Source organism: Pan paniscus, chromosome 16 (assembly GCF_029289425.2).
Source record: "Pan paniscus chromosome 16, NHGRI_mPanPan1-v2.0_pri, whole genome shotgun sequence".
In the NCBI taxonomy this organism is placed as follows: Eukaryota; Metazoa; Chordata; class Mammalia; order Primates; family Hominidae; genus Pan; species Pan paniscus.
This window is the reverse complement of record NC_073265.2, coordinates 33,836,828-33,856,543: the sequence shown is the minus strand read 5'-3', so window position 1 is coordinate 33,856,543 and position 19,716 is coordinate 33,836,828. Positions and strand designations below refer to the sequence as shown.

At 40.8% G+C, this 19,716-nt stretch overlaps 1 protein-coding gene across 5 annotated transcripts in view; it reads left to right on the top strand.

The window, feature by feature from the left end:
- SPG11 (SPG11 vesicle trafficking associated, spatacsin) overlaps positions 1-19,716 on the top strand; it is a 101,313-nt gene that overhangs the window by 56,241 nt on the left and 25,356 nt on the right. For all 5 annotated transcript variants that reach the window (XM_008963800.4, XM_008963799.4, XM_003811382.5 and 2 more), the window contains exons 20-28: positions 1,723-1,789; positions 7,167-7,332; positions 8,962-9,167; positions 9,425-9,533; positions 10,850-11,009; positions 11,436-11,708; positions 12,328-12,528; positions 15,354-15,461; positions 18,387-18,549. In XM_008963800.4, coding sequence (XP_008962048.4) covers positions 1,723-1,789; positions 7,167-7,332; positions 8,962-9,167; positions 9,425-9,533; positions 10,850-11,009; positions 11,436-11,708; positions 12,328-12,528; positions 15,354-15,461; positions 18,387-18,549 — 1,453 coding nt within the window. The remainder of the gene's footprint in view (positions 1-1,722; positions 1,790-7,166; positions 7,333-8,961; positions 9,168-9,424; positions 9,534-10,849; positions 11,010-11,435; positions 11,709-12,327; positions 12,529-15,353; positions 15,462-18,386; positions 18,550-19,716) is intronic.

Genomic DNA, 19,716 nt, shown 5'->3' with positions numbered 1-19,716 from the left:
TCAGAACATCTAAGAATGTGAGAAAGCTGTAAACCCTCTACTCAGAAAAATTACACATATGCATATAATTTTGCTTACATTTCAAAGTGATTCACAGACTTCCTGAAGCCTATTCAGGGATCCTCGGTTAAGAACACCTTCCTTTGCCCATTTCTCATTTCAAAAGGCTTTTCCTTTTTTCCCTGAATACACATATTCTCATAGTATCTTCAACTCAACGTAAGGTTTATAATTCTATAAAGGAGCCGGGTGCAGTGGCTCATGCCTGTAATCCCAACACTTTGGGAGGCCAAGGTGGGCGGGTCACTGAGTTCGAGACCTAGCCAACATAGTGAAACCCCATCTCTACTAAAAATATAACAATTAGCCAGGCATGGTGGCACGTGCCTATAGTCCCAGCTACTCTGGAGGCCGAGGTAGGAGAATGGCTTGAACCTGGGAGGCGGAAGTTGCAGTAAGCTGAGATCGCACCATTGCACTCTAGCCTGGGCAACAGAGCGAGACCCCGTCTCAAAAAAATAATAATTCTATAAAGGCACAAAATCTCTCTTACTCTAATGCAGAGACTTCTTAGGGTATTGACTGGTGCTACTTAAAAGTGTGGTCAGCACTTGTATACTGCTTGTTGCTGGAACGTGGTGAGATTAGTTATGCACCAAAATATGTATCTGCTGTGTCCCTAAGTACACTGTTTAGTTCAGTAGGAGTTTTTTTGTAGCAAGACTTTGAAGAAGGAAGCAGTATTCTGGATTTATACTGATAGAAGTGTCTTACCTTGTTTTAGACCAGCACTTTGAGTAGCACTGGTATAAATGATAAAGTGGATTATGTAAAAACATAGTTTTACTGGGAAAGTACAGGTCACAGATGCCCCTGTGTCTTGTTTTTTCCCAGGCAAAACAAACATAGTTTCACTACGTAAAGTAGTTTGAATCAGCTTGAAACACGAGTGGTTTCATGTTGCTCTTTGTTCTGTTTTCAAGTGGACTGATTTAATTTTTTTAGTGGTTATTTTAGGAAAAGTATTCCTTCTTTAATAGATCACAAAATCTTCCTTAGTTTTACATCAAAGCTACTCTTCTTTTGGGCCATCCAAATCCTGACTTTTTTTGTTCTGTTTTTTTCCTGTATTTTTCCCACGATCCGTTTATAGACTTTGCTAAACATTTGGCCTAGAAAAATTCCAAACAACCACTACTTGCTGCTGCCAGATCTTTTCTGATTGACTTCACCTTGGTCCGCTATTTTTTCTTTGTTGTTCATGTTGTTGCTCATCACATTCCTTCAACCATTTATCTAGTTTTTTCTTCTCTTTTCGTTTCCTTCCCTACCCTGTTCTTTGCTCATCTTATCATGTTTACCTGGTAACGTTTTCTAGTCTTTTAGCCCTCTTGCTTTTTGATTCCAAAAGCATTTCTGAAGCCCATTTTACTTTATAGTTGATGCTCCCTCTACCAAAAGAGTATAGCCTTTGCGGACATAGTTTGACATAAGGAGAGTCTTTAAAAGGAACATAGCCAGTTCTGTTTTAATTAAGATATAAAGATATCTCATAATTCTATTTTATTTTTAGCTGTGTTCAAAGAATTTATGTCCAGAATAAGCCTTAAATTGCCTTGGAAAAGGGGAGCAGACTACCTCTGAAGTCCTTTCGTATAATTTTTTTTACCTATTTTATAATCAATGAACTTCTAATTCTGTTTAACTTTTCCCCTTTTTCAGTCATTATCACCCTTTGATCCTAGCAGATTGTTTGGCTGGCAGTCTGCTAACACACTAGCTATAGGAGGTAAGTCATCATGGGTACTTCTTGAGACATGTTTTAGCAGTGTTAACTACAGAAGTTAATACATGTAACGCCAATCTAGTTTTCTCATTGATTTTTATTTTAAAAGTAAAGGTGTATTCCAAAGGAAAAATAGTTCGCAAAGACAGAATTGAAAACATATTGTGAGTTAAAAGTGAATGTATTAGGTTACTAGTGCTGTACTTGCTGAGAAATGTAATGTGTAACTATTTGCTTATATTTCTTCCTTTCAAAAAGTTATTCTTCATTTCCAGTATAGTATCATAAAAATTAAAAGCATAGGTGTCAGCATTAAACAAATCCTGGCCCTACCATGTAATTAATACCTGTATGACCTTGGTCATGTGATCTAACCTCTTTAATTCTCTATGAAATGAGGTTAATCACAGTGACCACCGAACACATTACTATGAGAATAAAAGGAGGCAAGGCATTTAAGTACCAGATTCACACACATCGCGATGTCCTATAAAGACCATAAGACTGTCTCTGATTTATTTTTTTCTGTTCTTAAACTGTTTTTTCTATTTCTCTTTTATCTTTAATATCATGTTACCTGTGGTGCCTCTGCCTATATTACCCTAAATTAGGCTTTGCATTAGTACTTTGTACATAGTATGTACCCAATATCTATTGACATACATAAAAATTAATTTCTTAATGTATATGTTTTATAAGTTCAAATTTTGATATATAGAATTTACCTTGTGCCCAGAGTCCAATGCATGCCAAGCCTACAGTAGATGTTCAGTAAATATTTGTTGAGTGCTGAAAAAAGTAGTGCTTATTGCATTATCAAATAGAAATACTCTTTCTCAGTGAAGTTACTAGAGAGTAGACAAAATCCCCTCTCCTCTTGTGATGGCTCCAACTCCATCACTTAGGTGGCATCTTGACCTGGCATTCTAACTCTTGGAAATTGAGCACTCTGCCAGGTAGAGTAGAGGCACAGAGAAGTTGAAAGCATGTTCCCTGCCGTTTTTAGAAGTTTAAAACATACTTGAGGAAATAAAGCACAAAATAAATGAAACTTATGAAAATGTAATACTTTTTTTTTTTTTTGGAGATGGAGTCTTGTTCCGCCCAGGCTGGAGTGCAGTGGCATGATCTCGATCTCGGCTCGCTGCAAGTTGTGCCTCCCGGGTTCATGCCATTCTCCTGCCTCAGCCTCCCGAGTAACTAGGATTACAGGTACCCACCACCACGCCTGGCTAATTTTTTGTATTTTTAGTAGAGGTGGGGTTTCACCGTGTTAGCCAGGATGGTCTCAATCTCCTGACCTTGTGATCCACCCACCTCGGCCTCCCAAAGTGCTGGGATTACAGGCGTGAGCCACCGCACCCAACCAATACATATTTATAAAATTGGAAACCTGTATTTAATTTGAATGTTGACTTCTTTTTTCTTATGGTTTTACCACTGAACAGGGATGTAAGAACACTGTGTGGTGACTTGGCTTCTGCACCAGGCCAGAGTAAAATTTCCCTCTAGATTGAATTTTCTCTTATACGCAGTCTCCACACTAAGCCCCAACCTGCTAAAAAATTATGGTCTTATTTGAATAAAAAACTCAAATGTGCTCATTTCAGTACTGTGTGCCTTACAAACGCTCAGCAAATATTTAATGAATGGCTTTATATGTAATTACAAGTTGCCAAAGTCGCTCTGTTCTCACAAGAATACAAATAGGGCACGTGACAGTTTTTTTAATCTCAAAGAGGGAATGTACTTTCAGGTAAGACCTTTGTAAGATGACAGATACCTCCAGGGTCTTCAAGCCTTTTTTTTTTAGGAATCAGGTCACAATGTGAAAAGTCCTTGGAATTCCATGAGAAAACACAACTTTATTTCAGAAATAAGCTTTGAACTTTGAAAACAAGAGCAGGTACACTGTTTTCCAGAACTAGTTTCTGGAACCAGATCACAGTGTTGTCTTTTTTAAAAAATAGGTAGTAAGTGGTTAAGAGACAATTGAATAGTACATGACAGGAGTGACTATTTCTTTCTAACTGGACTCAGCCCTCCATATCCTTGGGATCCACATCCAAGGATTCAACCAACCTCAGATGGGAAATATTCAAAAGAACAAACAAACAATTTAAAAAAAAAAAGAACAATAAAAAATAATACCAATTTAAAAATACAGTATAACAACTATTTACATGGCATTTACATTTATTGGGTATTATAAGTGATCTAGAGTAATCTAAAGTGTATGGGGAAATGTGCATAGGCTATATATAAATACTATGCTATTTTACAGGGACTTGAGCATCCTTCTGCGGATTTTGGTATCCAAGGGTTTCAGGAACCAATCCCCCATGGATACCAAGAGATGACTAGACTCATATCAAAATATCTTCAGACTTCAAATTTATCTAAAAAAAGACATTTTTGTTTGATATTTTCTTGGGTTTAGAGGAACTTTAAACTGAGCGATTCTGCTGGTCTTATTAATAGAAGGATGGTGCCATCTTTCTAAGATATTCATGCTCTATGAATACAACATCAGAAAGTAAGTGATAACAAATGGAGGTTATAGGAGGGTAATTAGTGTAGAGGGAGAAATGTTCTAAAATTACCTGTTGGAGGCCAGGTGCAGTGGCTCATGCCTGTAATCCTAACACTCAGGAAGCTGAGGTGGAAGGATTGCTTGAGGCGAGGAATTCAAGACCAGCTTGGACAACATAGCAAGACACTGTCTCTACAAAAAATTAGCCAGGTATAGAAGATAAGGGTCAAGAAGGTGAAAGAAAAATGTTAAAATTAGCCAGGCATAGTTGTGTGTGCCTACAGTGCTACAGGAGGCTGAGGCAAGAGGATTGCTTGAGTTAAGGAAGTCAAGGCTGCAGTGAGCTGTGGTCATGCCACTGCACTCCAGCCTGGGCAACAGAGCAAGACCCTGTGTCCAAAAAAAAAAAAAAAAAATTGCCTGTTGGAGAAAGGTACAGTGAGTTGGCTTTGGTGAACAGAGGACTCATATAAATATGTTAAAAGGGATTTTATTGCATAATGACCTTTTGTGAATGAATTTAAAAGCTCCTTTTGCAGTTATTTAAAGATTTTATAACTATAGGGTTATTGGCTATTGCCTTTCTGAACTTAAAGGATCATCAAATACAGAATTAAAACCAGGATGGTTCAACATACACAAATTAATAAATGATACACCACATTAACAGAATGAAAGACAAAAACCAGGCCAGGCATGGTGACTCATGCCTATAATCCCAGCACTTTGGGAGGCCGAGGTGGGTGGATCACGAGGTCAGGAGATAGAGACCATCCTGGCTAACACGGTGAAACCCTGTCTCTACTAAAAAATACAAAAAAAAAATTAGCCAGGTATTGTGGCAGGCGCCTGTAGTCCCACCTACTTGGGAGGCTGAGGCAGGACAATGGCGTGAATGCGGGAGGCGGAACTTGCAGTGAGCCAAGATCACGCTATTGCACTCCAGCCTGGGCAACAGAGCAAGACTCCATCTCAAAAAAAAAAAAAGACAAAAACCATATGATCATATCAATAGATGCAGAAAAAGCATTTAGGAAAATTCAACATCCTTTCATAATAAAAACTCTCAACAAATTAGGCATAGAAGGAATGCATCTCAACATTATAAAGGCCATGTATGACAGTCTCACAGCTAATATACTCAGCAGTGAAAAGTTGAAAGCTTTTCCTCTAAGATCAGAAATAAGACAAGGATGCCCACCCTTGCCACTTCTGTTCAACATAGTAGTTGAAGTCCTAGCCAGAGCATTTAAGCAAAAAAAAAAGAAAGGCATCCAAATCAGAAAGAAAGAAGTGAAGTTGTCATTGTTTGCAGATGGCATGATTTTGTATATAGAAAATCCTAAAGACTCTACCAGTAAAACTGTTAGAACTAATAAACAAATTTAAGAAAGTTGCAGGATATTAAATCAACATACAAAAATCAGTGTTTCTATATACCAACAGCAAACTGTCTGAAAAAGATAATGAACAAAACTATCCCATTTCTATTTTTTAATAGAACACAAAATACTTGGGAATAAATTTAATCAAAGAGGTCAAAGATCTGTACATATTAAACTATCAAACATTGGTGAAAGAGGCTGGGTGGGCTGGGCGCGGTGGCTGGCTGGACACAGTGGCTCACGCTCATGCCTGTAATTGCAGCACTTTGGGAGGTCGAGGTGGGCAGATCACCTGAGGCCAGGAGTTCGAGACCAGCCTGGCCAACATGGCGAAACCCCATCTCTACTGTAAGTACAAAAATTAGCTAGGTGTGGTGGCACGTGCCTCTAAGTCCTAGCTACTTAGGAGGCTAAGGCAGGAGAATCACTTGAACCCAGGAGGCGGAAGTTGCAGTGAGCTGTGATTGTGCCATGGCACTCCAGCCTGGACAGCCGAGCAAAATTCTATTAAAAAAAAAAAAAGAAGAAGAAGAGGCTGGGCGCACGCATGTAATCCCAGCACTCTGGGAGGCCAAGGCAGGTGGATTGCTTGAGCTCAGGATTTTGAGACCAGCCTGGGCAACATGGTGAAATCTCATCTCTACCAAAAATACTAAAGAAAGCCGGGTGTGGTGGCATGCACCTGTGGTCCCAGCTACTTGGGAGGCTGAAGTGGGAGGATCACCTGAGCCCAGGAGGTGGAGATTGCAGTGAGCCAAGATTGTGCCACTGCACTCCAGTCTGGGCGACAGAGCCAGACCCTGTCTTAAAAAAAAAAAAAAAAAAAATCAATTATGTTGTATACTTTAAATATATACAATTCTTAAAAGTTAAATAAGTTGCTCAAGGTCACGCAGCTAGTGGTGTCAAGACCAGGAATCTCACACTTTTTTTTGTTTTTTTGAGATGAAGTTTCACTCTTGTTGCCCAGGCTGGAGTGCAATGGCGCGATCTTGGCTCACCACAACCTCTGCCTCCCAGGTTCAAGTGATTCTCCTGCCTCAGTCTCCCAAGTAGCTGGGATTACAGGCATGCACCGCCACATCTGGCTAATTTTGTATTTTTAGTAGAGACGGGGTTTCTCCAACTTGGTCAGGCTGGTCTCAACTCTTGACCTCAGGTCATCCGCCTGCCTTAGTCTCCCAAAGTGCTGGGATTACAGGCATGAGCCACCGTACCCGGCTGAAGCATCATTTCTTACCAGAGTTTTTATGCAACTTCTCAGGTACACATCTTTGTATAAAATGAAGGCGACCTCTATACACTGAAGTAAAATAAATCAGATTTTGGTAGGTTCAAAGTGATACGTAGTGATGGAAAATAATTACAGCAACCAGTTTTGTCATTAGAGAGTTCCATGTGCAAATCTGAAATTAATTATGGTGATATACAGATAATTAATATTGTTTTACTTTCCCCCCAGATGCATGGAGTTATCTCCCACATTTCTCTAGCCCTGACCTGGTTAATAAATATGCTATAGTGGAACGTCTGAATTTTGCTTATTATTTACATAATGGACGGCCATCATTTGCATTTGGTACTTTTCTGGTCCAGGAATTAATCAAGAGCAAGACTCCCAAGCAGCTGTGAGTATTTAAAATATAATTTTGTCTGGGTACAGTGGTTCACACCTGTAATCCCAGCACTTTGGGAAGCAGGAGGATCACTTGAGCCCAGGAGTTCAAGGAAGCAGTGAGCTATGGTCATGCCACTGCACTCTAGCCTGGGTGACAGTGAGGCTCTGCCACTAAAACAAAAAAAGTAAAATAAAATATAATTTGTATTCTAAAAAAGGGCATATCTGTATAATGTTTTACATGTACATTGAAAAACATACTGGAAACATACCACAGTTAACAGTGATTACATTTGGATGGTGATTATTGTTGTTTTCATTTGTGCTTCCCTGTGTGTCCTAAGTTTTTGGCATTTAGTGTGTGTGATTTTTGTTAATTGGAAAAAACATAAATATGTTTTGAAAAATAATAAAATTTAAAATCATACAGGAGTTTGTCAAATATTAGCGGTTAAAGAGGGAATTCTAAGGGAGGGAGAACGTTAGGACAAATACCTAATGCATGCGGGGCTTAAAACCTAGATGATGGGTTGATAGGTGCCACAAACTGCCATGGCACATGTATACCTATGTAACCTGCATGTTCTGCACATGTATCCCAGAACTTTAAAAAAAGGGAATTATATGATGAGATGTGAATTCTATATTTAATGTCTTTAATAATTCAATTATTCATTTTTATAAAGCACAGAATTGAGAGGAGCATTTACTATAATGAACAGCTAAATATAGATTTACTTTATTGGTTTATTTTATAATTAACAAAGTAATACCTTTTTTATGGTAAAGTATTCAAGTAGTTCAGAAAGGTGAAAATGAAAGATAGCCCTCAGCTTCCCATTCCACATGGTAAAAACATGGTTAATAATGTCTTGTGTGGGCTGAGCACGATGGCTCACACCTGTAATCCCAGCATTTTGGGAGGCCAAGGTGGGCGGATCACAACCTCAGGAGTTTGAGACCAGCCTGGCCAATATGGTGAAACCCTGTCTCTACTAAAAATACAAAAATTAGCCAGGCATGGTGGTGGGTGCCTGTATCCCAGCTACTCAGGAGGCTGAGGCAGGAGAATCGCTTGAACCCGGGAGGCGGAGGTTGAAGTGAGCCAAGAATCACACCACTGCACTCCAGTCTGGGCTACAAAACGAGACTCCCATCTCAAAAAAATAATAATAAAAATAAAAAATAGTAATTTCTTGTGTCTTTCCCAAATTTTCTATTCCTATAAAAGGCCTATATGAGTTTTTTTTAATGTGCTTCATGATGTCAAACTTACATTTAAGTGGCATTGATATTCTTCGTAGTTTGTATACGTACTCATAATTGATAAGATCACAAGTTGGCAGTCTTTCAGAAGTTGTACTTCATGTCTTGATGAAGTTGGAAGCAAGAATAATTTAGACTATGACTAAGCGTTTTAGAAAGTCAGCTTAAGGGAAGGGGGGGCTCTTGGGCCAAAAGACAACTGAAAAGCTACCAGGAACCTAAACGGGTATGTGCAAGGGGCAAAAGGTAAGGGAGAGGAGGCCACAAATCACATGGCTGGCACTCCCTCTGTCACTGATTTAATTCCATTTGCTTTTCCTGGTGAGACATAATTTTCATGTGCTGATGTGATTTTGATTCCTTTCTTTTTCAGGATCCAGCAAGTAGGCAATGAAGCCTATGCTACAGGGCTCTCCTCCTTCCACATACCTTCAATAGGAGCTGCATGTGTTTGTTTCTTAGAATTGCTTGGCCTTGACAGCCTCAAGCTCAGAGTTGATATGAAAGTGGCCAATATAATTTTGAGCTACAAGTGCAGAAATGAAGATGCTCAGTACAGCTTTATCAGAGAGTCTCTAGGTACAGCACCTTTTATCTGGCCTGCTTTGTTTAGAGAAGGTGTGACGAGGTCTAAGGCATTGAATTGTGAGTGTTTGGGGAGAAAATGGTTATCTTCTTGGTTTTATCCTTTTCCTGCAGAGTGTGTGTTCTTTGTCTCACTTTCTTGGGCACTTTAATTGGGTTCTGAAATGGCCCTGAGCCACACTATTCAAACAGAAATGCTCAGGTTTTGACTTTTTCTCTTCACCATATTTTGTTGTTTATATTTCTTACAGCCGAAAAACTATCTAAACTAGCTGATGGTGAAAAGACAACCACAGAAGAATTGCTTGTTCTCTTAGAAGAAGGTACTTGGAACAGCATTCAGCAACAGGAAATAAAGAGGTTTGTGAGTTGCAGTCTCAGCCTCTTTTCTAACAAGCTTATTGTGCCAACCTGTGTTTGCCTAGTTTTTCTTTGAACAACTCTGGTGTTTTCACTAAATCCCCCTAGACCTTATCTTCTTCTTTATCTAGCATGTAGCAGATACTCAGTAAATGAATGATTTTAATTGCATCTTGCCATCAGTGAAAAGAGGGTGAAGATAGCAATTCTCTCTTTAGAGATGGACTTACCAAGAGATGGAGAGCAGCTTTGTCTCCTCCACTGCCCTGCTAGTCAGAGAAGTCTTTTAAATGGTACATGTTGAAATGCCAGAAGATGTGGGTTCAGATGTCTTGGAGGATTGGAAAAAAATGAAGAAGAAGAGGATGATGTAGGATGGGTCTTCCAAAATTTGACTTTAAGTAATGTCCTTACTTTTTTCATTTTATTATGTCAGTTGATAATGGAAGCTGAAGTGACCGTATGTAAAAGCACCTCCTTACACTTCATGCCTTCTTTATGCTGCCCCACTGGGGCTGACCTAACCACTCCAGACCCTGAGAACGCACCCTTTTTCTGTACATCCTATCACTGATTCTGTTCTTGGCAGAATCCTGCTTGCAGCAGGAACATGTACCCTACCCCTGGTGAGGAGGCCCAGGCACCCACCAGGCCTCTGAGTACTCTAAAGTGAATAGAGCAAGAGAAATAAGTGCTCAGAAAGTTTCTTGACTGACAACTTCCTCAGTTCTCCTAAGGATGCTACACAGCCAGTATAAATAGGTACTTGATTGATGACTTGGGGAAGGAATGAATTGTGCCAGTATGCTAAGCTAGCTATTCTGCCTTATGGGTGAAAAAGTCTACTTTTTTTGGCTAGGCACAGTGGCTCACACCTGTAATCCCAGCACTTCAGGACTCTGAGGCGGGCGGATCACCTGAGGTTGGGAGTTCAAGACCAGCCTGACCAACATGGAGAAACCCCGTCTTTAGTAAAAATACAAAATTAGCCGGGTGTGGTGGCACATGCCTGTAATCCCAGCTACTCCGAGGCTGAGACAGGAGAACTGCTTGAACCCAGGAGGCGGAGGTTGCAGTGAGCTGAGATCGCACCATTGTACTCCAGCCTAGGCAACAAGAGCGAAACTCTGTCTCAAAAAAAAAAAAAAAGAATCTACTTTTTTCAAAGTAGCCTAATAAATATTTAGTATTTGTTGGAGAATATACTGTGCTTTAATTTATATCATTTTTACTCATTTTCCAGTTCAAGCTAAAGCTATATTTTAATTAGTTTTTTGTTTTTTCTTGACCACCCCCACCTCTAATTCTGATTATAGGTTATCCAGTGAATCTAGCAGCCAATGGGCATTAGTGGTACAGTTCTGCAGGCTACACAATATGAAACTAAGCATATCTTACCTTAGAGAATGTGCCAAAGCAAATGATTGGCTGCAGTTCATTATTCACAGCCAACTCCACAACTACCACCCAGCAGAGGTAAGCCACTAATTGTTAGCAGTCACTCAAAAGGAAATAGGAACACTTCTTAGAAGATAGCATTCTTTCTGTTGTGTAGACATGACATAGGCCTTTTTTTTTTTTTTTTTTTTTTTTTTTTGACCAGGATACGTACTGGATACATGGGCTTTTGTTTCATATGATACTATTATTTTTCCTAAGATTTCAGTAGGTTGGCATCAGACAAGGCACTAGTACTGAAGAGCTGAAAAGCTTTTGTGACTTCAGATTGAATATGAAAATTCATTAAAAGGCACCATACAGCTTTGTAAAATTATATAGTAGTCACTCTGAGTTAGTTCAGGGTGAGAAAGCATAATTTTGTCTATGCTTTTCTCTAACATTTTCAGCTCCAGCTGAAACTGAAAGTTGGGTTTCTGTTTAATCATCTGATATGCCTTCTAGGTGAAATCCCTTATCCAGTACTTCAGCCCAGTCGTTCAAGACCACTTAAGGCTGGCTTTTGAGAACTTGCCCTCAGTGCCCACCTCCAAAATGGACAGCGATCAAGTCTGCAATAAGTGCCCCCAGGAACTTCAAGGAAGCAAACAAGAGATGACCGATTTATTTGAAATTCTGCTCCAATGCTCAGAGGAGCCAGACTCCTGGCACTGGCTTCTGGTTGAAGCAGTGAAACAACAGGCCCCTATCCTCAGTGTTCTGGCCTCATGTCTCCAGGTGAGGATCATGAGAAGCCTAAAGTAAGTACCCAGAGAACAATAGAATAAGTAATGAGGGACAGGAAAGGCTGATAATCAGAAGTGGGGTGATGATGACAGTGAGATTGCAGCATGTGTTTCCAAGTTCACTGCAACATTTTGTGCTTCTCTAGCTTAGGCTCTGGGCCATTTGGTGTACTTTCTTGTGCCTTGACATTCAGTGAACTCAAGTGATCAGAGCCTTGGTTTCTGGTTGGCAGTCACAGAGAAAGACGCTTTGGTGGACTGACCACCACTGTTTCTTTAGTGCCCTCTTTAGCAGGGAAGAGGGACATTCCAGACAGTCCTTTAATCAGTAGATCAGTGGAGGGCAATCCTACTCTCTTATGATTAGTACTTCCCTGACTTTTGCGTATACCCCCTTCTGTCTGCTTCTTGGTCTTTTGACCTGCAACACTCTGCAGGACAGTTTAGAACAGTCCCTTGGTTGCTCATTAGTTTGTTTCATGTTTGAAGGCTTTTCAAGCCATTTTAACTAAGTTGGGTGACTTATTCTAAACAGGAAATATCCATCTGTAGTATTTGTACATTTGCCAGGTAATCCAGGCCTAGTTGTTATTTTATGTATCCCGTGGCAGGGTGCCAGTGCCATTTCTTGTCTCTGTGTTTGGATCATCACTTCTGTGGAGGACAGTGTTGCAACTGAAGCAATGGGACACATTCAGGACTCAACAGAGGACCATACCTGGAACCTTGAGGATCTTTCAGTCATTTGGAGAACATTATTAACGAGACAAAAGAGCAAAACTCTCATCAGAGGTTTCCAGCTTTTCTTTAAGGTAGTGATAGTTGCTTCACTTCTTTCCAGAGCTTAAGAGATTACTTCAGCATATCCCTTCTTGGCTTTTTCTTATTTTCATCCCTGGATTTTTTTTAGCCAACAACAGATAATGATGATAATATTAGAAGTACCACTTACTGGCCGGGCTCAGTGGCTCACGCCTGTAATCCCAGCACTTTGGGAGGCTGAGGCGGGTGGATCACTTGAGGTCAGGAGTTTGAGACCAGCCTGTTCAACATGGTGAAACCCTGTCTCTACTAAAAATACAAAAACTAGCCAGGCATGGTGGCGTGGGCCTGTAATCCCAGCTACTCAGGAGGCTGAGGCAGGATAATTGCTTGAACCTGGGAGGTGGAGGTTGCAGTGAGCCGAGATCGTGCCACTGCACTCCAGCCTGGATGACAGGGCAAGACTCTGTCTCAAAAACAACAACAACAACAAAAGTACCATTTACTTAGCAAAGTCGTATTTATTTATTTTATTTTGTTTTTTGAGACAGGGTCCTACTCTGTCATCCAGGTTGTAAGGTTGTAGTTCAGTGTCATAATAAGGCTCACTCCGGCCTCAACCTCCAAGGCTCAGGTGATCCTCCCAACTCAGCCTCCCAGGTGGCTAGGAAAACAGGCACACACCACCATGCCTGGCTTTTTTTTTTTTTTTCGCATTTTTAATAGAGACAGGGTTTCGCCATGTTGACCAGGCTAGGCTAGTCTTGAACTCTTGGGCTCAGTGATCCTCCTGCCTCATCTTCCCAAAGCACTGGGATTACAGGCATCAGTCACCACACCTGGCCCAGGGTGGTTTTTTGTTTTTTGTTTTTGTTTTTGTTTTGAGACACAGTCTCGCTCTGTCACTCAGGCTGGAGTGCAGTGGCACGATCTCGGCTCACTGCAACCTCCACCTCCCGAGTTCAAGCAATTCTCCTGCCTCAGCCTCCCGAGTAGCTTGGACTACAGGCGCGTGCCACCATGCCCAGCTAATTTTTTGTATTTTTAGTAGAGACGGGGTTTCACCATGTTGGCCAGGCTGGTCTCAATCTCCTGACCTCATGATCCTCCCACCTCGGCCTCCCAAAGCGCTGGGATTTACAGGCGTGAGCCACCGCTCCAAGCCTCAGGGTGCTTTTTATACATTATTTTAGTGAGTTTTCACAATAATCCTATGTGAAAATAATATTAGATATTATGGGCCAGGCACGGTGGCTCACACCTGTAATCCCAGCACTTTGGGAGGCTGAGACGGGCGGATCATTTGAGGCCAGGAATTTGTGATGAGCCTGGCCAACATGGCAAAACCCCGTCTCTACTAAAAATACAAAAAAAAAAAAGAAAAGAAAAAAGCCGGGCGTGGCAGGATGCACCTGTAAACCCAGCTGCTTGGGAAGCTGAGGCACGAGAATCACTTGAACCCGCAAGGTGGAAGTTGCAGTGAGCCAAGATCACGCCACTGCACTCCAGCCTGGGTGACAGAGCAAGACCATGTCTCAAAAAAAAAAAAAAAAAAAAAGATATTATGAAGTGATGTTGCTCTCATTTGACAGACTAGTAAATCAAGGCTCACAAAAGTTAAGTAACTTATCCAAGGTCTCAAAATACTTCAGTAAGTGGTGTATTTACAGTTCAGAGCCATACTTTCTAATTCAGAACTCCTATTATCTGACTGAGCGACTCCCACTGACAACAATAAAATGTATGAATCAGTGCCACAGGCAACAGTAGGTAAGGTGGATCAGTAGAGCAGGTTATCCAGGTGTGTGTGTTTAAAATGTTATGCCTGGGCATGCTAGCGCACACTTGTAATGCCAGCCCTTTGGGAAGCCTAGGCGGATGGATCACTTGAGTCCAAGAGTTCAAGACCAGCCTGGGCAACACAGTGAACCCCGTCTCTACAAAAAATACAAAAACTAGTTGGGCACGGTGGCACGCACCTCTAGTCCCAGCTAATCTAGAAGCTTAGGTGGGAGGATCACCTGAGGTCAAGGCTGTAGTGAGTGAGCTGTGATCATGCCACTGCACTCCAGCCTGGGCGACAGAATGAGGCTGTGTCTCAAAAAAAATAATAAAAAATAATAATAAAGGTGTCATAGCACCATCTAGTGGAATGCTTCCTGCCTGTGTGCAATAGGCCAAGTATAGAATAGACAGAAAATTGATTGTTGAGTAGGTATAACTGGACTGAGTATCATTTTTCCAAAAGGAAAAGAAATTATATTTAACTTTAATGTACATGATTTAATCTGTGAAGCTATTGCTAATAGCATTTCTTTTTTTTTTTTTTGAGGCAGAGTCTTGCTCTGTTGCCCAGGCTGGAGTGCAGTGATGTGATCATAGCTACAGCTACAACCTCTAGGTCTCAAGTGATCCTCCCTCAACTTCCCGAGTAGCTGGGACTATAGGCACATGCCACCACACTTGGCTAATGTTATTTATTTATTTATTTATTGAGACAGAGTCTCACTCTGTCGCCCAGGATGGAATGCAGTGGCACAGTCTTGGCTCATTGCAATCTCCACCTCCCAGGTTCAAGTGATTCTCATGCCTCAGCCTCTGGAGTAGCTGTGATTGCAGGCATGCACCACCATGCCTGGCTACTTTTTTATATTTTAAGTAGAGATGGGGTTTCATCGTGTTGGCCAGGGTGGTCTCGAACTCCTGGCCTTAGGTGATCCCACTGGCTCGGCCTCCCAAAGTGCTGGCATTACAGGCATGAGCCACTGTGCCCTGCCTTATTAATAGCATTTTTAACATTCTCTTATTTGGCATTATTCATTGAAAAAATATTAAGTTCAAAATTTTGTAATTTGTTTCAAACTCTTTGTCAAAGGATTCCCCATTACTACTGGTGATGGAGATGTATGAACTGTGTATGTTCTTGAGGAATTATAAAGAAGCTGAAGCTAAACTTCTGGAGTTTCAGAAGAGCCTTGAAACGGTAAGTTGGAATTATGGTGCTCTTTCTCACTGGTCTGTACTTGGTTGGCATGCATGGACTTTTTTGTTTTTCTTTAAAGACTTGGTGTCTCACTCGGTTACTCAGGCACAGTGTTACGATAACAGCTCACTGCAGCCTCGAACTCCTGGGCTCAAGGGATCCTCCTGCCTCAGCCTCCCAAGTAGCGTGGCTAATTTTTAATCTTTTTTTTTTTTTTTTTTTTTTTTTTTGAGACAGTGTCTGGCTCTGTCGCCCAGGCTGGAGTGCGGTGGCATGATCTCGGCTCACTGTAACCTCCACCTCCCAGGTTCAAGCGATTCTCCTGCCTCAGCCTCCAGAGTAGCTGGGATTACAGGTGCCCACCACCACACCCAGCTAACGTTTTGTATTTTTAGTAGAGACAGGGTTTCACCATGTTGGTCAGGCTGGTCTTGAACTCCTGACCTCAAGTGATCCACCCACTTCAGCCTCCTGAAGTGCTGGGATTACAGGCGTAAGCCACTGCACCCGATCATTTTTAATATTTTTTTTATAGAGAAGAAGTCTTGCTTTGTTGCCCAGGCTGGTTTGGAACTCCTTGCCTCAAGCAGTCCTCCCACCTCGGCCTCTCAAAGTGTTGGGATGACAGGCATGAGCCACCATGTCCGGCCACACTGGTCTTCACTGTAATGAAGATTTGAAAGTTATATATTTGAAAATACCAAATCAGTTATTTGAATATGCCTAGGATTCTAAAACCACAGAAAATAGGCACATTAATTTCCTTAGCCTATTACTCCCTATGGCCAGTTGGCTACCTCCCAGGTATCTTATTCTTGCCTGACCAGCTTAACCAGTTCCATCATCTGTTCACATTAGTTCCTCTTCTTAGAGCAACAGAGTTAGGTATACAAGTAATTAAATAAAGACTAAGCACTAATGCCCTAATCCCAGCTAATTTTAACAAGGACACTCAGGAGGATAAAGAATCAAGAAGAGAAATATTTTTTAAAAAAGAATAGAAGTATTATATAACTTTTGTTCTTCTAAACATCAAAATCCAGTCAGAATGGTTATAGAAAACATTCAGGAACAGTGTCTAAGCAGGAATAGTAGCAATTTAGTGAGCTGACTACCAGTGTTCTTTCTCATAATAATTCCCTTAAACAACTTTGCATTAAGGGAGACGCTGCAAAAGCAAAATGATCTTTTTACTTACAGTAGGTAAGTCCTATTGGAATTTAAGAGAAGAGGATGAGAAATGGACAGGGAGGACCACATAGGGCATAGGAAAGACAGTAGAGAAGGAAATTCATTCCAAATAGAGGTAAGAAGATAGCAGTAATGTGACACATGATTTTATAAACCATTCCTTAATTTAAGATCTTGGCAGTCTTGAGAATTCCATTGAAGGGAATATTGTCTTCTAAAACCTACGTCACAGCCAAAAAGCCCTGCATGTTAAACTTACCTTCAGAATGACTTTTATAGTGTGTTCAGAAGTATACAGGAAGTATTCAGCCAAGACTAGGGCCTAACTCAGCACTAGGCACAGAGGTACTGAATTATAAGTTTTTGGTGCCTATTAACATATACATGTTTTGAAACCCGGCAGTTAAGTTTCTATTCCACCAAAACACCCAGTATTTTTTGTGATTATGTTGTATGAAGTCTAGAGTGAACTACGAGACTATAGTGACTGAGAACCAAATATTAGTCTTCCAAAAATAATACGAAGCAAGAACCAAAGTAAAAATCAGGAATGAAGTCACAAAAGAAGCATCTGTTGGGCACTATCATCATAGCTGTAATCCCAGCACTTAGGGAGGCAGAGGCGGGAGAATGGCTTGAGGCCAGGAGTTTGACCAGCCTGGGCAACATAGTGAAGACCCTGTTCTCTACCAACAACACAAAGGAAAGAAAAAAAAACAGCAGCAGCAGGTAAGAAAGCACCACTCCTCTGAAATCAGCCTTTTCCTGCAGCATCCTAGAAGATATTTTTGCCACACCTACTTGTAGAAATGCAGCCTGCCACTTGAATTCATCTTCCTATTAATATTTTTAGCATTCAGTTGAAATGATGTAAATCCAAGCTTCTTAACTGAGACCGTTCTCTAACAAGAATAAACTACAAGCAAAGTGGTAGAACTAGCGAAGTAATGTTAGGCACGTCTTTCTAAGCGGTTTTTATAATGTGAATTTAAAATCCTCTGGATTCAAGGGCAGGCCTACATCCCTCTTTAAAGAAGTTGCTAGGCCAGGCACGGTGGCTTACGCCTTTAATCCCAGCACTTTGGGAGGCCAAGGCAGGCGGATCATCAGGTCAGGAGTTCGAGACCAGCCTGACCAACATGGTGAAACCCCATCTCTATTAAAAATACAAAAAAATTAGCCAGGCGTGGTGGCACGTGCCTGTAATCCCAGCTACTCAGGAGGCTGAGGCAGGAGAATCACTTGAAGCCGGGAGGCAGAGGTTACAGTGAGCCAAGATTGCACCACTGTACTCCAGCCTAGGCAACAGAGCGAGACTGCGTCTCAAAAAATAAAATAAAAATAAAGAAGCTGCTAAGTGAAACATCTGGTTAATTTTACAGCGACTCAAAGGGCTATTAATTTGATAGTCACTAAGTAGGAATATTTTACATTAACTCTGTAGTTAGCATTCAGTCTTTAGGACTCTTGCCCATCTTTTTCACACATGCAGCTCTATACCAGAACTTTCCACAAAGAGACAATGTGCAAAGCTGCTGAGGAGGGCTTGTTTTTGCCAGTCCTCTGAGCCCCATTACCAGTTCCTGCCATTTGGAAAGGAACTGAGTAAGTGCCTCATGACAGGCGATGGCTTTTGAGGGAATTTTAGCTTTCTTAGAGGTTCCCAGATTTGGAGGTTTTGATTTGCTATTCTCATGAAACTGCTTTCCCTAAGCTTCTCTTTTTCTTTCATAGCTTAACACAGCAGCCACAAAGGTCCACCCTGTCATCCCTGCCATGTGGCTGGAGGATCAGGTGTGTTTCCTTTTGAAGCTTATGCTACAGCAGTGTAAGACCCAGTATGAGCTGGGGAAGCTTTTACAGCTCTTTGTTGAAAGAGAGCATCTCTTCTCTGATGGTAAGACAATCCTTACAGTTAAGTTGCTATTAAGAAGTTAGCTTTCTTAATCTTGAAAATACTTTAGAGGGGTAGTTAGGAAATTAAAATGCATGTAACATTAACTTACAGTCTACAACTGGGAGTAAAGAAGTTACAGAGAACTTTAAATTGTGGTTAAAATATTGAAGAAATAATACAACAGCATAAAACATAAATGATATAACCAATCATCTCATTCTAAGCAGTTACCAAATAGCCACATTTCCTCCTGGCTGGCTTCTACATTACCCTGTTGTGGGGGTCCAACCCACAGACGCTGACCTAGCAACAGATCAAGACATACACTGACAGAGATATTTTGCCTGTCAGTCCGGCTAAGGGGCTCTGCTCCGAGTCTGGAGCATTGCTTCATAAGCTGGCAAAGTTTGCATTTATTTAGTACAGATTAAATGGCAAAGGTTTTGAGTAAACACCATTAGACGGTAATTAACATTGCCGATCCCCTGAGTAGAGAGCAATTATGTACCCGCGGTTGATCAAAGGTTGGTCTTAGGACCACATGAGTAAACAAGCTATTTAGATATACTTCCCCACATTCCCTTGTTATTTGCTTTTTTGCTATCAACTAAAGGTAAAGAGGATTAGGCTGCCTTCAGCCAAATCTGTCACTGAAGCTATGCAAACGGCCCAGCCTTCTGAGAAGGTTTGTGTTTATTTCCTATAACTATCTTATATAATTTTTCCTATATTAGTATATAATTATTCTTATATAATATTTCCTATAACTATTATAGTTTTTCCTCTACAATTTTTCCCACCACCCTGACTTAACTCCCACACCCTGTCACTATCTTCTTCTCTATGGCAAGTAACCTTAGCATTGCTCAGGGTCACAAACCCTATTTCAGAAATGCACAATTCATTTTTAAAGTTTCAGAGAAAATTGTGCTTGTTTTTTTGTGTTTTTGTTTTTTTTGCAGATTCCTCAAGATGTTGGCAGTTAAACTTGTTGCTGATTGACTCAAACAAATATTGCCTTACTATCTTTTCCACTTGTTTGATAATTTCAAGTTTTTTACTGAATGATAATGTTGTTCTTTTATACTATATTCTGACAGTTTGGCTACTAGGGTTATTTTCTCACATTTAAACTCACAGATGTTCAGCTGGAGAGCTCAGATTTGC